The sequence below is a fragment of the Solanum dulcamara genome, chromosome 10 (assembly GCF_947179165.1).
Source record: "Solanum dulcamara chromosome 10, daSolDulc1.2, whole genome shotgun sequence".
Classification (NCBI taxonomy): domain Eukaryota; kingdom Viridiplantae; phylum Streptophyta; class Magnoliopsida; order Solanales; family Solanaceae; genus Solanum; species Solanum dulcamara.
Window position 1 is genome coordinate 48,287,875 of NC_077246.1, and position 17,065 is coordinate 48,304,939.

General features: G+C 36.3%; 1 protein-coding gene across 1 annotated transcript; it reads right to left on the reverse strand.

Annotated features, from left to right (window-relative positions):
- Nucleotides 1–6,284: 6,284 nt before the first annotated feature.
- On the reverse strand, nucleotides 6,285–6,665 carry LOC129869776 (uncharacterized mitochondrial protein AtMg00860-like). The gene has a single exon (XM_055944392.1). The coding sequence runs from the start codon at nucleotides 6,663–6,665 to the stop codon at nucleotides 6,285–6,287; it is 381 nt and encodes a 126-aa protein (XP_055800367.1).
- Between the last annotated feature and the right edge of the window lie 10,400 nt (nucleotides 6,666–17,065).

Sequence of the window (17,065 nt, forward strand, 5' to 3'; positions counted from 1 at the left end):
GAGTATTTCTTTTCTTAAATTATTATTGTCAAACTATTTTTAATGGCAAATAGTAGAGTTGATTTGTTAGCCCATGGCCTTTATTCTTTGGGTTAGATTGATGTTTTGAGTTGCCCACCGAATATTCTCTTTATTGTTTTTTGTCTTCTGCTGATTGAATGAATGAACGGATGTGTGATTAGGCTATGTGGTTTGCTTGGGAGCCAGAAATAGTTTCTGAGTGCCGATTACGTCTAGGGTACACTCCCGGGGCGTGACAGTCACTTGACACGTGATACCAAAATGGGCCTCTAAGATGAGATAATATTGAGCTTTAATAAAGTGGGCTCATCATTTGTAGCCCAAATCAATTAATTTGGACTTTAATTAAATCTATATTTCTTGGACTTAAATAATTAACCCAATTATATTAATTCATAATAATTATTTCAATTAATATATTTATAAATTTAATATAATCCAAATTATTTTATAAATTTATATTTAATAAATTTTAAATGATTACAAATGCCCCCTGCTTTAAGTCTTGTCAAGATATTTTATTTCTTGAAGACTAGACTTGTAGTATTAATCAAATAACAATTATATGTCATGTTCCTTAACATAGACTATGGATAAATTTATATATATATATATATATATATATACATACTACAAAATGATTGAAGTAGAAAGTGTGGGCTTCACTTATTCTTAATTCTTGATTCATGTGACATCTACCAAGAAAAGAAAATAAAGGAGTTGACCACCTTTTTTTTTTACAATTAATGCAAAGACCTTTTGCTTTATTTTCCTTATTCTCCAAACAATTTACTGCTGCCTACTCATTCTATTTGGAGCCACTACTACCACCTCAGCTTCTCCTTATTTTATTTGGATTGTAGTAAGACCATCGATTCACATTTCTTTGTGTATTTCACTAAAAGATTATCATGAATCCTCTCCCAATTCATAAAGGACAAGGGAATATTTGCTCTATAAATAGACGTCTGACCTTTAATATTTTGCATCAGTCGCAACATCACAAACCACGACGGAGGGCATAGTATAAGGTAATTTTTGTTTGCTCCTTTTCTTTAATTTTTTATTTCTCTGTTTTTTTATAGTCCAAAGGAAGCAGCATATATATCTTTGATGCTACATAATGGAGAGTTATATCATATCACCAAAATTTGGTCTTGAGGTGTGAAGGGATGGATACGCATCCCCATTTAGGGAAGATAATTTTATCGTATTCTTATGGTGAAAAGAAATGGATACGCATTCTCGCCCTAAGAAAGGTAATTTAAAGGTATTCTTATGGCCCAAAGGGATGGATACGCATTTTTGCCGTAGGAAAGGTAATGTTATGGTATTTTGAAGGCTCAAAGGGATGGATACGCATCCTCACCCTAAGAAAGATAATTTTATGGTATTCTAAAGGTGCAAAGGGATGGATACGCATCCCCACCCTAAGAAAGGTAATTTTATGGTATTCTGAAGGCGCAAAGGGATGGATACCCATCTCTGCCCTAAGAAAGGTAATTTTATGGTATTCTGAAGGTGCAAAGGGATGGATACACATCCCCACCCTAAGAATAACAAAGGGCTCACTTGATACGATATTTTTTGTATACCCAAAATTTGTATCTAATGATCTCTTTTATTCCTTACAGTTTGAAAAGATGGAAATTTTCAGACAATACGTCTCTCCCTCCACCAAACTTAGGCATCTTGTAGTTGAAATTGAGGAAGGGGTGGATCAAACTAAGTTCTTGACTCACACTCCACTAGTCAGTCGATATGTGAGTCTTTGGCCTTCCTTGAAAAACCTATTTTGTATGGCGAGTTGGACTTTGGTGCAAACCCATAGTTCTAATAAGCTGCTCAGGTTGTGGTCCCTTCAAAAACCAGATCATCATCATGCTAATGTTGCAACTTCTTTTCCAAGTTTAGGTCTTCGCATAATACAAGGTGAAATACGGTGGGGAGATACAATGATAGTTGAGGGAGAGTATCATCATATTCTAGGGTACTGGGAGTGGACCAAAGATATATTTGGTAAAAGCCAAGAAGTCTTGAGTATGGTATAAATTTATGATACTGTTTCTGCATCTCTTTTCACTTATGATCGTAATTTAGATATTTTAAAAGCATTTTGTGAAGCTTGGAGTCCCAAAAAACACACACTCCTTACCTCTGCTGGGGAATTATCTATTTCTCTCTAGATTTACATACTTTTGGAGGCTTGCCGATTTGGGGTTCTCTTTATGAAGAAATGGTGCCTGAGGATAGAGAACTTATGGGATTAGATGAAAAGAAAGTAAAATACATTCCTCAGACTTGTGAATATCTGTTTGCGTCCTTTCATCATCTTCAGGGTGCTAACCAAGAAGTATCTTTTAGTAAGTGGATAAAATTCTGGTGCAAGAAACCTTTAAGGTATGGACCTTCTCCACCGAGGAAGGAGAGGAAGTCTGTTCACCTTGAATTAATACATAATCCTAGTGGGGTTTTACCTGATACAGCAAGATGGTCACGTGCTGAAGAAGGAGTATTTGTTAAGCTTATGGTAAAATCTGACAAAAGAGATGACACATATTTAGTATCTTTCTTATTTTGTTGGTTGTGCGCTTTTGTTCTCCCAATAGGGAAGGTGACTTCTTTCGTCCGGGGACTTTCAAGATGGCGAGCTTGATGGCGAGTGGGAGGAAGGTCAGCCTTGCCATTCCAGCATTAGCCAGTATCTATAATGATTTGAACAAGATCTCGACTTCATCACAACTTAATCAAATTAAAGTCTGCTTCCCCATCCACTATGTTTATGGTTGGCTTGCTCATTATTTTAATACTCATTATGCATTTGCCAGTGGGCCCTTTGTTCCCACTATGGTATTATATTTTGGAGAGGGTGGTGCAAAGTATTTTGACAGAAATGACGCAAGAAAATGCATTCATGGTGGAGAGGATATGGTTTGGACATCTACCACACTGGAGAAAATGTACCCTTACTTTTATGTAGATAATGATCACACATCAGAGTTAGAGTCAAGCTATTTCATGAGTATCCACTTCAACTATCTCCCTCTTAGATATAAAAATTCATTTATCATTGAGTCATATAGCCCACATCACTTTAGTCGTCAATTTGGATTCTACCTGAATATTCCTGGCATCATGAGGAATAACATTCTCAGTGCCTCTTTGGACAAAGGACTCATGTTTTGGAGGATTTGTACTATGAGCCGTTCTTCATTACGAGCAATTTTTCCTTCAATCACACCTAATGCGAAAAAGTCCTTTGGATCTGATTATGAGACTTGGTGGAAGAAAACTCATAGGAGTTTCCTTAACGATCATTTGCAGAATTTAGTGAATGTTGTTGGGCCGACTCCTATCGTACATCTAGAGGGTTCTGACGAAGTACATATGAATAAAGTCCTTAATGCCAGTGTGCCTATTTCTTTGAATGCCATATTTCCCCAACAACTTAGAACAGAAATATCCCAAGCGTCTTCAAAGGGTGTTAAAAGAGAGGACACTTGCTCAGGTTGCTCATATCTGTAAAGGGGTGCTTCAAGATGAGGGTGAAAGTAGTAGAAGAGATTGTTGTTGGAAGAGAATAAGAGAAAGCCCAAGCAATTTGAAGGATGCTACTATACTTATGGTTAAGCTACATGATGACACGAACAGCCCTTTAAGGACCATAACAGTTTCTATTGAAGAGGTAGATTAAGAACTTTACTCTACCGAGTATATCCTAACATATTTTGTTTACTTGATTATTTATCTCTCTTCTTATCTAATATAGGAGAACAACATTGCGACATTACAGTGAGGAAAGTCACAAGATAGTGGTGAATCTATATCTGCTCCAAATTTGATGAAACCATCTTCCATGGCTAAATTGGTTGAAGGGCTTCTTTTTATTTCCATTGAATCACCACCATTTGGTATAAGTATGAAGTTTGATGAGAGAGTATATAACTTCAATATTCATGTGATAGATCAAGCAGGAACATGTGGGTTTTTGACACACATGCAACTGAACTCAGAATATAATTTTAAGCACCTACGTACCTCAATGAAGAGGATCAAGTCACAATGTAGTTTTGGGGGAGTGATTTGTTTTTGTGTCCTAACTTTTGTCTAGGACACCTCTTTCGAGATTTTTAATCTAGCAGACTTTTTTTTGTCTGTACACAGTTTATACTCTTACGGTCCAAGAGTAACATGCAGTTTTTACTTATACTTTAAGGAGTGGCATCTCACTTCATGGATAGTACCTTTTCAGGAATTTTACATTAATAGGACCAATCCTCATGCTATCAGCATCAACAAGCTTGTAAGCGCCATTTCTATACGCTTCTTGTACGACATATGGTCCATCCCATTTCGAGGTGAATTTTGCCCCAGACTTATGTGAAGAGATAATGGGCCTTCTTACTGCAAGAACTTGATCTCCAACTTGGAAATACCTCAAATAAACTTTCTTGTTGAAAGCATGAGATAAACTGGCTTGATAACATTCAAGGTTTTGTTGAGCTTCCAGCCTTTTTTCATCAAGTGCTTCTAACTCGGTAAGACGTAATCGAGCATTTTATTCTTTAGTGAGCCCTTCTTGGATAGCAAGTCTTAAGGAAGGTATTTGGAGCTCAAGTGGTAGGACTGCTTCAACTCCAAAAGCAAGTAAATATGGGGTTGCTTGATTCAGTGTGCGATATGTCGTCCTATATGCCCACAAAGCTTCTTCAATTCTTTCATTCCAATCTCTCTTGGACTTGGAGATGACTTTCTTTAGTAGATTGGATAGAGTCTTATTGAATACTTCAACTAGACCTTTAGCAGCAGCATGATACATAGAAGATTTGCGTTGCTTGAAACTGAAGAGATCACAAATATTTTTCATTAAATTGTTATCAAATGGCTTTTCATTTACCCGAATGAAGTTTGCAACATTCTCCTTCTTCACTTATTTAGGAGCGACAGCTTCGGCTCATTTTGAGAAGTAATCTGTTGCAGGCAGGATATACAAGTGTCCACCGAAAAACATTTGGCAGCGGTCCAATAATGTCTAATCCCCAAGCATCGAATAGACAAGATACGATATTTGGATGTAATACTTCGGGGGGCTGATGTATGAAATTTTCATGAAATTGACAAGCCTTACACCTTTAAGCATAGTCTAAGCAATATTTTACCATGGTTGGCCAGTAATACCCCATTCTCTTTATGTGGAAGTGGAGCTTTGGTCAAGATTGATGTGATCCACATACTCCTGAATGTGCTTCTTATAGAGCTTGGACTGCTTCTTCCTCTCCCAAACATCACAAGAGTACTCCCTCAAATAACTTTCTATATAATGCGTTGTTCTAGTATAGGAAGCGAGGTGCACGACGACGAATGTCAATCCTTCTTTTCAGATTTTCTGTAAGTATCCCATAACACAAATAGTCGGTACTAGGTTGTCGCCAATCTTTCTCTGCGGCTTCAGAAACAGTGATGATATGCTCAAGGTCACTTTCTACATATTCATCCTCATTTAGCAGTGGTACTACCCATTTTTTGACAGATAGTAACTTGTGTTTGATATGGGAGAGTTAGAGTTAAAGCAAGGGATCCTAGGTGTCAGCTTTCTTGTTCTCCTTCCTTGACACATGTTGAAAGGTCACATCTCCAAGCCATCCTATCAACTTTTGAGTGTAAGAATAATAGGGATGTAGTTCAGGCTTCTTGAATTCATAGCTCCCCAGAATTTGATTGATCACCAATTGAGAGTCACCAAATACTTATAACTGTAACTGTTTCATGTCGACGGCCATTTTGAGTACAAGTTTAATGCTTGATATTCAACGACATTATTGGCGAACAATTGTTTCAAAGTGAAGGAGAATAGTAGAACCTCTACTTGTGAAGTGATAAATACCACGCCAGCACCATCTCCATCGCGATGTGGATCTCCATCAAAGTACATCTTCCAAGGAGGTAAAACTTCGATAACCATCGCATCTTCATCAGAAAGCTTATCGGTTAACTCTTAATCAATTGGTATTGGATGGTCTGCCAAACAATCTGCCAATGCTTGTCGCTTCACAACTTTTTGAGGGATGTACACGATCTCAAACTGTTGGAACTGGAGGTACCACCTTGCTAGCCGGTCACTAAGGACTAGTTTCTATATAACAAATTTGATGGGATTTGCTCTAGACACAAGGTGAACAATATGAGCTTGAAAGTAATGCTTCATCTTTTGGATTGAGAAGACTAGCGCTAAGCATAACTTTTCAATTGGCGAATAATTCAGCTCATTTGATGTCATCATTCAGCTTAAGTAATAAAGAGAGTATCAATGGCTTTTTAGGTATAGGGGCTTCTAGAATTGGAGGCTTCACCAGATATTCTTTGAGACTTTCAAAGGCATTGCTACATGTTTGGTCCCACTTGAAAGGAGCACCCTTCTTCATAAGATGGCTAAATGGTTGGCATCTTCTGGCTAGATTCGAGATGAACCTTCTCAAGTAGGCAAACTTTCCTTGAAGACTTTTTAGCTCATGAATATTTTGAGGCTCGGGCATCTTCAAGATAGCATAAACTTTAGCTTGATCAATCTCAATCCCTTGATGTCCCACAATAAAGCCTAGAAACTTGCCAAAAGCAACTCCAAAGGCACATTTCAATGGATTCATCCTCAATTGGTATCTTTAAAGCAACTTAAAAACCATTCTTAAGTCTTTCAAATGGTTGCTCCTCTTTCTTGAATTCACCACCAAATCATCAACACAACATTTGACATTTTTATGGATCAAGTCATCAAATATATTTTGTATAGCCCATTAATATGTGGCGCTAGTGTTCTTTAAACTAAAAGGCATCACTTTGTAGCAATAAATACCTTTAGACGTGCGAAATATAGTGAGTTATTCATGTTTTGGTGCCATATGGTTTTGGTTGTAGTCGGATGAACCATCCATAAAACACAGTTCCTCATAGCCAATTATAGCATCAATCATCAACTCTAGAATGGGAGGTCGAAACTCACCCTTAGGGCATGCATTATTAAGGTCTCTAAAGTCAACACAAACTTGAATTTAGCCATTCTTTTTTCTCACAAGAACAATACTTGAAATCCATGTAGGGTATTTGACTTCACGAATAAAGCCTGATTCAATGAGTTTATTAACTTTATTCTCGATCAATGGAACCAAGTCTAGCCTAAACCATCTTTGAGATTGCTTAACAGGGCGAGCACCATTCTTGACTGCCAATTGATGGGCTACTACTTTAGGATTCAAGCCAGATATTTATTTATAAGTCCAAGTGAAGACATCCCCATATTCTCTGAGTATATCCATATAAGCAATTTCTTCATCAGCTTCCAAAAAGGCACTCAGGTAAGTTGGCCTCGGATCTTCATCAGTGCCAATGTTAACTTCCTTTAAGGGATATACTATGGTCTTCACTTCTTTTTCTAATTTTGATGGAGCATCTCTAGTATCTTTCTCTTTTTGAGGATCATTGTCATTGACAGATATGTGATAGCACCAGGAAATATCTCCCAACTCTTCATCATTCTTATTTTGAGGCGAGATGTCATGCTTACTCTGGGGTGTAACATGATATAAGGAGCCTACACTTTCTTCATCTTCCTCGCGCTTCTTGGTGTAAACCATAGTGTGAGTCTTCACCTTCAGAATTTTTTTACATGAGACCATAAGTCTTACTTGTTTCCTTATTCTAAAATAAATTTAACTTTTGAAATCCTTCTGGAACATAGGTGAAGCATGCGTTGTCACCCTCAGGTAACTTTTTCGGTGCTAGTTATTCTTTTTCTTCGATGGACCTAACCTCTCAAACACAAAAGTTCTTGTGGTTGATTTTCCAAGTCGATCAAAGACGGAAGGCCTTTAGTTTGAAGTGAAAGACTCATCTTCCATAATGATATAGTTATTGCTTGCCCTTCTTATGGAGATACGAACTGGCAGCAATTGGCTATAGCCTAAGCCTTCACGTGTTTACCTGGTTGTATCTTCTAATGAGATTTTCCCTAACCTTGACGTCTCATTAGGTTTGTGTCCATCCTTCATGAATAACTTGTAAGCATTTAGGTCAAAGCCTTCTAGTGTACGTCTTGTAGGAAGTACCACATCTTGCAATGGATTTTAGGCAGTTGACTTCCCTAGTAACTTCGAATATAAGTTTATTGCATCAATCTATTTGATAGGAAGGGTTAGTCCTTTAAGTACATTTCCTTGGGTGCAAGATAATTGACCTTCTTCTTTCTTCACCTTCAAAATATAGTGGAGTATAAAATCCGACTTCTTTTTCGAGGACATAATCTTCCCTTCATTTAGAATGGAACAAGGCTCCTTAATATCAACCTTGACTTTCCCAACAGTCACATCAACTCTTTTACCTGTAAACTTATTAGACTTGGTCGATTTGACATCATCGAGTTTTGCTTCTTTCACGACGTAACTCTTTATATAGAATTTTGCATCGACAAAGTGTGATTCGACTTCAGTGAAAGGATTATTATCAGTAACTATTTTTATTTCAATTCCATTGTCAAGGTATTTCAAACATTGATAGTAAGAAGAAGAGAGAATTTTGTTCTCATGTACCCAAAGCCTGCCAAGCATATGTTATGTGAATTCTTTGCATCGATCACATGCATCTATGTGCTTGATCGCAAATCTTCCAAGTGGATTTCTAATTTGATTAAGCCTATGAACCTCTGACCTCCTTGATTGAATCCTTGTATCAGCAAATGACTTTCACTAAGTTCTTCTATTGTGATGCCAAGTTCCTTGAAAGTGTGGATGGGCAAATGATAACTCCAGATCCTTCATCTATCAGGATTCTATTTATCTTCTTTTCTATCACATGGCCCACCATATACAAAGGCAGATTATGTAGTGTTTCACCCAATAGAAGATCGTCATCTCTAAAGGTGATTTTTGTATCACATGCATGTATTTCTCGGAAAGAAGGTTCTATGGGATTTTTAGAAGGTGAAGGAGATACCTTTGATAAGATTTCATATCTTTCTTCTTCTTTGTTAGCAGAAAGTCACCTTTAGTGAGGTTTCACTCACTGTGTCTTCTTTATCGGCATTGAAACATGACGCCTTGATTTTGTCTTGAGTAGCCTTTGCACAGAATCAACTTGGTAAGAACTCCTCTAGAGTCATAGGACGTCGAGATTTCTTGTGGTGATGCACTTCAACCTTTTCCCTTTTCAGATGCTTGATTGGTTTCTGCTTTTTTAGTATCCTCACCATTTTTCTTCTGATTGGTTGTTCGGATAATTCTTTTCGCAAACTTTTCTTGTTGCGTCTTCCCCTAGTCATAAGAATCCAACCTTACTCATCGTCTACATCAACTTGGGATTTGTCTCGCTCCAAAAATCTTCTTCATGCTTTTCAGAGAAACATATTTGGACTGGATCAAGTGACCCAAATATGATAGAGATTTGGTTAGAACTGGCATTCTTATCATCAAAGACAATCTTCTTTTCATTAGCCAATCGCATAACTTTGTCATTGAAGACAAACCATTTTCAAGAGGGTGACTTACAAGTCTATGATACTTGCAATAATTTGGGTCATTAGTTTTTCCAGCTTTATCAGGTCGCTTCATCTGTGGCAACTCAATGAGTTTTAGTTCGAGCAACTCATCAAAAATTTCAGAGATGTCAGAATTTAGGAATGGGTATTCCTTTTCTTGCATTTTCCTTAAGGTTGACTTTTGATTCAGACGCTCCTGAAAAGTCATCTTCCTACTTTGCCTTTTGCTTTCCTTTGTGGTAAACTTCACAGGCGACACATTAATATTCATGGATTCTTTATCATTCCTGGGCATAAATTTCATCCACCTTTTGGGTTCATGTTTGTCCTCTCCTTTGTAAGGATCATTATCACAACCCAATACTAGGGCCTAGATATGACATGGCGAATGAGAAACCCGAAAGTAAATCAAAATATCATCAATGAAGACCACCATAAAAATATCAAGGTAAAGTTTGAACACACTAATCATAAAGTTCATGAATGCCACCGGCGCATTCATCAATCCAAAACTCATCACTACAAACTCAAAGTGACCATACCTTGTTTGGAAAGTAATTTTGGGAATGTCACACTCCCTCACCCATAGTTGGTGATAGCCAGACCGAAGGTCGGTCTTAGAGAAGTGACTTGCCCATTGCAATTGATCAAACAAGTCATATATTCTAGGGAGTAGGTACTTGTTCTTAATGGTCATCTTATTTAATTATCGGTAGTCTATGCACATTCGAAGCGACCCATCCTTTTTTCTCACAAATAACACGGGAGCATCTCATGGAGAAATACTTGGTCCTATGAACCCCTTTTATAATAAGTTCTTTAATTGTTCCTTCAACTCTTTTAATTCTGTCGGGGCCATCCGGTAAAGAGGAATAGAGATAGGTTGGGTATCATGGAGGAGATCGATACCAAAATTAACTTCCTTTTTGGGAAGGACACTAGGAAGGTTATTGGAAAAGACATCATGGAACTCATTGACAATGAAAGCCGACTCAAGAGGAAGACTTTTGGAGTCAACATCCCTAACCCTCACAATATGGTAAATACAACCCTTAGAAATCATTTTTCGGGCCTTAAGATAAGAAATGAGCTTACCCTTCACCACCGAATAACTACCCTCTCATTCAATAACGGACTCATTTATAAATTAGAACTTGACTCGATGAGTCCTACAATCTATGGAAGCATAAGATGCATGTAGCTAATCCATCCCAAGAATGACATCAAAATCTATCATGTCAAGCTTAATAAGATCACAAGGAATAACTTTATACAAGATAGACACGGGATAACCCCTATAGACCTTTCTAGCAATAACCGACTCATCAACGGGGGTAGACACCAAATAGGGCTCTAATAACATTTCGGGTGACACATCAAATATATTAGCAAGGAATGGAGTAACAAATGATAAATTTGCACCCGGATCTAATAATGCATACACATCAAAAGCAAAGACCTTTAACATATCGGTAATGATATTGGGTGCGTCCTCAACATCTCATCTCTCATGCAATGCATAAAAATGGTTGGTGCATTAGACACCTCCTTGGGCTTGTTGACCATGAGAAATTTGGCCTTAAGGCCTACCACCAGCATCTCTACAATCCCTAGCTTGGTGGCCCAGCTTGCCACACTTAAAACATACATTGGAGCCGGCTAAGCATTCCCCTTTGTGAGTCCTTCCATACTTCTTGCAAGCAGGGAAAGTTTGAGCAGCAACATTCTCTCTTAGAACCATTGGTTTAGAACCCTTGTCCTTGTTGAACCTTGGAGGAAGAGTATTGGTAGAACCTTGTCCCACAAACCGTTTACCACCTTGGCCTTCGCCATTGTTACCATAACTGAACCTTTGAGGGTTAAACTCTCCACCATCCACTCTATCCTTTTTGAACCCACTTGATCTCTCTCTCAGCTTCTCTTCTTCAATTTGTTCTGCGTAATTCATTAACCGAGAGATGTCCATCTCCTTGACCAACATGGCTGATTTTCACTCCTTGGACACCAAGCTTGAGATATCAAAAATAAACTTGCTCATCCTAGCTCTTGGATCAAAGACCATAAAGGGAGAATACTTTGACAACTTAGTGAATTTGAGAGAATACTCCCTCACGCTCATACTTCCTTGATGGGGGTTGATGAACTCTTGGATTTTGGCCTCTCTTAGCTCCAATGGGAAGATGTGGTCTAGGAATGCACCTTTTAACTCTTCCCATCCTATTGTCCCCATTTATTCATCCTTCTCAACAATCTATTGTCCGTACCATACTCGAACCACACCTTTGAGTTGATAGGACACAAGTTTGGCCATCTCATTCAGTGGCACACCCATGATAGCCACAATCTGGTATACCTCATCAATGAACTCCATAAAGTCCTTATCTAGTTTAGAACCATCAAACTTGGGCGGATTCATCCTTTGGAAATCACAAATCCTAGAGGCCAGATTTTGCATTTGGAGAAAAGGAACACCTTGATGCCCTTGGTTGGCTATGAATTAAGTTAAAAATGTAATGATATTATGAAACTCGACATTGGTTACCCTTTCCTCATGATGTAGGGAATTGGGAATCGGAAGAGCTTAGTCCTCATCGTCAACCCTTGCTCTTGGAGGTGCTCTTCCATGAGTCATTATCTAGAAAACACGAAATGGGTCGTCAGTTAAAGGAAAGCTTAGGACACTCCAAGGCATGACATGAATTTGAAAGAAGTGAAAGCTTTCCTAAACATCTCATAGTCTCCTATTCATAGTTATGGCCTTCACAACTATGAACAATATCCTATTTGACGAGGTATGTTGGACTATGAGGACCATTCAAAGCATCAGGTTCTGATACCAAGTTTGTCATGACCCAAGCCTAGGGCCTAGACGTGACATGGCGAATAAGCTGAAAGTACCTCAAACAAGCCTCTTAGAATTCTTTTAGCCTTTCATAGGTAATAACAATAAATAAACAAGAAGAAATCATAATAGTAAATCTTCAACTTACATATGTCCAACAATACCTCTAACTTTTAGATTTAATGGGGCAAAGACAAGTATCTAGCTCACCCTCAATCATAATAGAAAGAAATGCCATAGTAAGTGTCTAAAGATATCAACATATCATAAGCTAGAAAGATAAAGGAGTATTATTCTCGGAACATAGGAACTCACCAAAAGTAGCCTTCAAACGAAATCTCAATTAGCCACGTGAAGGAGAATAAGGAGGAGCACCGGTTCCTATATGGAGATATCATGTAGGCAAAAGAGTATGCATTATTACTTCGAATGTACTAAGTATGTAGGCATGCATTACAAAGTAAAACATTTAGGACATTTATAAGGTAAAGTACATAAATGAGTTCATGCATGAGTAATTAAGTAGATATCATTTAAATCATACATATGTGGATATATACATGTATGCGTAATCATGTAAATAGCATTTGAAATGTTTATTTGTGAGAAGTTGACTATAACCGACATTAAGACCATGCGAGCTATTACATGGAATCCAACATAATTCCTTACATTGTCCGGAGAGTCTTCTTGCCTAGGATAGAACTCTGTCAACTTTACATTTTAACTTTAACTTTAAGGGCTTTCGTGGATCCATTAGCCTAAGCCTACAAGGGCTCCTATGTTGGCACATAGTTAATGAGACAAGGGGTTGCTACTAGGATTTCCGTACCGAATCCCACCTCAATGACCCATTCGGTGCTAAGTCAATTTCACAAAATAGTTTAATACTTCAAAATAGTCATAGCATATTGCTTGAGAATTCAAAATATCATATTCGGTAGACTAGCTCATTAAAATCTTTGGTAAATTAAATATGCAAGAATTGTCCTTATTGCATAAAGAATCCATCATTCATATTATTTCATCATTCTTTTATTTCATAAGACTCTTTTTTGATCATAGACATTGCTTTCATAAATATTTATTTGGAGTCAAAGCTTTCAAGTCAAACTTCATTGAAAACATAGTAAGACTAGGTGGGTTCAAATCACTTTAACTTTCAAACATGAATGTAAATGAAATTATGCATAAATACTTTGAAATCTATCAATTAAAAATCATGTTTTAAATAACTCACCATGAATTTCAAGAACCTTTAAAGAGGTAAATAGAGAAAATACTTGCAAACCGTCAATTCATACATTTAAATCATTTTGTATCAAAATAGATCAATAATCATTAGTTTAATCATGATTCATGCTATTAAGTAGAAATAAGACTTACCCATAAGAAAATCTTATTTGAAATCAAGAGAGTTAGTTGAAATAGTTTTGGATTCCATGAATGGAAGAACCCATGGATAAACACCCACATACCTTAGAATAAAGCTTAAAGAAAATAAATATAATTTATAATATAATCAAAATACTTTAGGCATGAGAGTGGAAGGAATACTCTCATTGAAGTCTTACCACCTGGAATTCGAAGCGTTACTTAGAATCAAAAGACTTAATGAACACTCCTGAATCCTAGCCTTTTCTCCTCGCTAGAGCATTTTGTATATTACCCGTAGTATATGAATCATTGAAATAGTATTTCTACACTACTAAGAACTAAAACTATATTTTGAGAATGAGTAAAGAAGTGGATAGAGAAAAGAGTTGCGTGAGAAAGCTTGATGAACAAAATGATGAAATAAGGTGGGCATTTATAGGTGTGAAGGAAGGACCTACCAATAATTAAAATAATTATAAAGAAAAATCTAAAAATTTAATGGAGGATTGTGATGTCATGGTGATGTCAAATGGAGGACTATTGATGTCATGAGTGATGTGAAATGGATCTAGATCTTCCATGGTTGGTGGGATGAATCTTCCCTTTTACGGAATATCCTTTTCTAGAGCTACGTTTGAACAAGTTAACTTTCTAATTAGGATTTCGTGTCTTCATATGAATTGTAGCTATAGAAGGATACTTTCATGTCGTTCAATAATTAACTGAATGGGATCACCCTATAGTGAGATATAATTTTTCTTTTATAAATACTCCATTTCGTCACAATACTAGGTTTTGTAAAGATTAATTTATTTGACCTACTTAGCCTCCGAATATTAAGATATAGTCTTCATAAAAGTTATAGGTAATGATGTTGGGGTTATTCCAAAATTTGAATCACCTAATTTAAATAATCTTATGAAAATGTATGTACAAAATACAAAAGCAATATCTTTTTCATCTAGAATTGGAACACCATATACAACATTTTTAGGGGGTGTTACATTATCTCCCCCTTGGGAACATTCGTCCACGAATGAAGAAAGACTTAGCTTGAGTAGAGTAGAGTGTAAAACAACAACCCATAATTAATGCAATAGTACAACTTAAAATAACGTTTGAAACATATTTCATAATTTTGCAAGCATATGACAAAAAAAATTGAAATGGAAGGATTCCAAGTAATTGAGCAAGGAAAACTTAATACATTAGGTTTGAGTAGAGAAAAATAGATGAGGGTATGTCTGTAATGGAAGGATTTCAAGTAATTGAGCAAGGAGAACTTAATACCTTAGGTTTGAGTAGAGAGAAAAAGATGAGGGAAAAAGATGAGGGTTGTACTTAATGCAATAGTACAACTTACTTTCAAAGGCAGTAAAATGTCTGAAAGGGAATTTGAAATGAAAGACCTCTAAAAGATAAAATTTTATCTTGGTCTACAAACTGAATATTTTACAAATGAAATATTTGTTCACCAATCAACATAAACATAAAATATTTTAAGGAGATTTTACATGGATAAAGCACACCCACTGAGTACCCCAATGGTTGTGAGATCTCTTGATATTAATAAAGATCCATTTTGACCTCATGAAAATGATGAAGAGCTTGTTGGTGCTGAAATATCATATCTTAGTACAATTGGTGCATTAATATATCTTGCCAACAATTCTAGACCATATATAGTCTTCTGAGTAAACTTGTTAGCGAGATTTAGTTCTTCCCCAATGCGAAGACACTGGAATGGAATTAAGCATATATTTAGATACTTTCGAGGGACCACATATATGAGATTATTTTACTCGGATGAATCCACGTCAGAATTGATTGGTTATGTAGATGCAGGATATTTGTCTGATCCTCATAAAGGTCGATTGCAAATAGACTACTTATTTACATGTGGTGGTATAGTTATATCATGTCGTTCAACAAAGCAAATTATGGTTGTCACTTCTTCAAATCATGTAGAGATAATAGTCATTCATGAAGCAAGTCGAGAATGTGTTTGGTTAAGATCAATAACTCAACACATTCAAGAAACATGTGGTCTTTGTTTGACAAGAGACACTCTAAAAATATTGTATGAAGACAATGTTGCATGTATAGTTCAATTAAAGTGAGGATACATCAAAGGAGACAGAATAAAACATATTTCACCAAAATTCTTCTTTACCCATGATCTTCAAAAGAAAGGTGAAAGAGATGTTCAACAAGTTCGTTCAAGTGATAATTTAGCAGATACGTACACCAAGGCATTACCAACTTCAACCTTTGAGAAATTGAGATACAAGATTGGAATGTGTCATCTTCGAGATATTAAATGGTGTCTTCATCAGGGGGAGTATAATATGTGCTACACTCTTTTTTCTTTAGTCTAGGTTTTGTCCCACAGGGTTTTTCTAGCAAGGTTTTTAATAAGGCACTCAAGACGTATTATTAGATGTGTGTACTCTTTTTTCTTCATTAGTCTTTTTCCACTGTTTTTTCTAGTAAGGTTTTAACGAGGCACAACATCTATGAGTGTTTAAGATATTTGTTCTTTTACTAGAATTTTTCTTTTGTACATAAACATCCAAGGGGGAGTATTGAAAAAGTAGATAAAGTGGATGTCTATGGGATCCACTTTCACTGTAGTGAATAGTATTTTTATTGTAGATGAACAGTAAATTAACTATAGACTCACGCGTTTTGCACTGTAGCATGCCATTTTTTTTGTAAAATTCTACCTATAAAAGGCACGTATCTGCAACAAAAATGAAGGATAGAATTCTCTCAATTCTCTCTTTTTGTCTTACTATTTCTTTCTTCCTTATTCTTATTACTAAGTTAGTTGTGTTTATAACAAGGACAATTTTCTGGGGAATTTTAGGCCTTTTTTTTTTCTTTTTGAAAAAATTAGAATATCATATTATTAGTATTTATGTATAACTATAATTTTATATGAGGAAAAATAGTAAAAGATAATGGTAAAAAGTTTGATCAACAAATTTAAGAACCTTCATACTTTTATAATATACTAGCTAAGTGTACGTGTTTTGCACATATGTATTGCGTTTATATATATATGTATGTGTGTGTGTGTGTAAATCAATATGTGTACATTATATTATTAAGTACAAAATTTTAAAAACAACGTAACTTTTTTCAGATAAAAATGCATTTAAAGAGAAATATTATAGCTCACCACCATACCAATAATTAAGGAGTAAAATTAAACTCTAACCTCGACATACAAATCTATACACAACCTCGACGATCTATTGGGATCCAACACCGACACTCAACCTGAGATGTGACTTTTA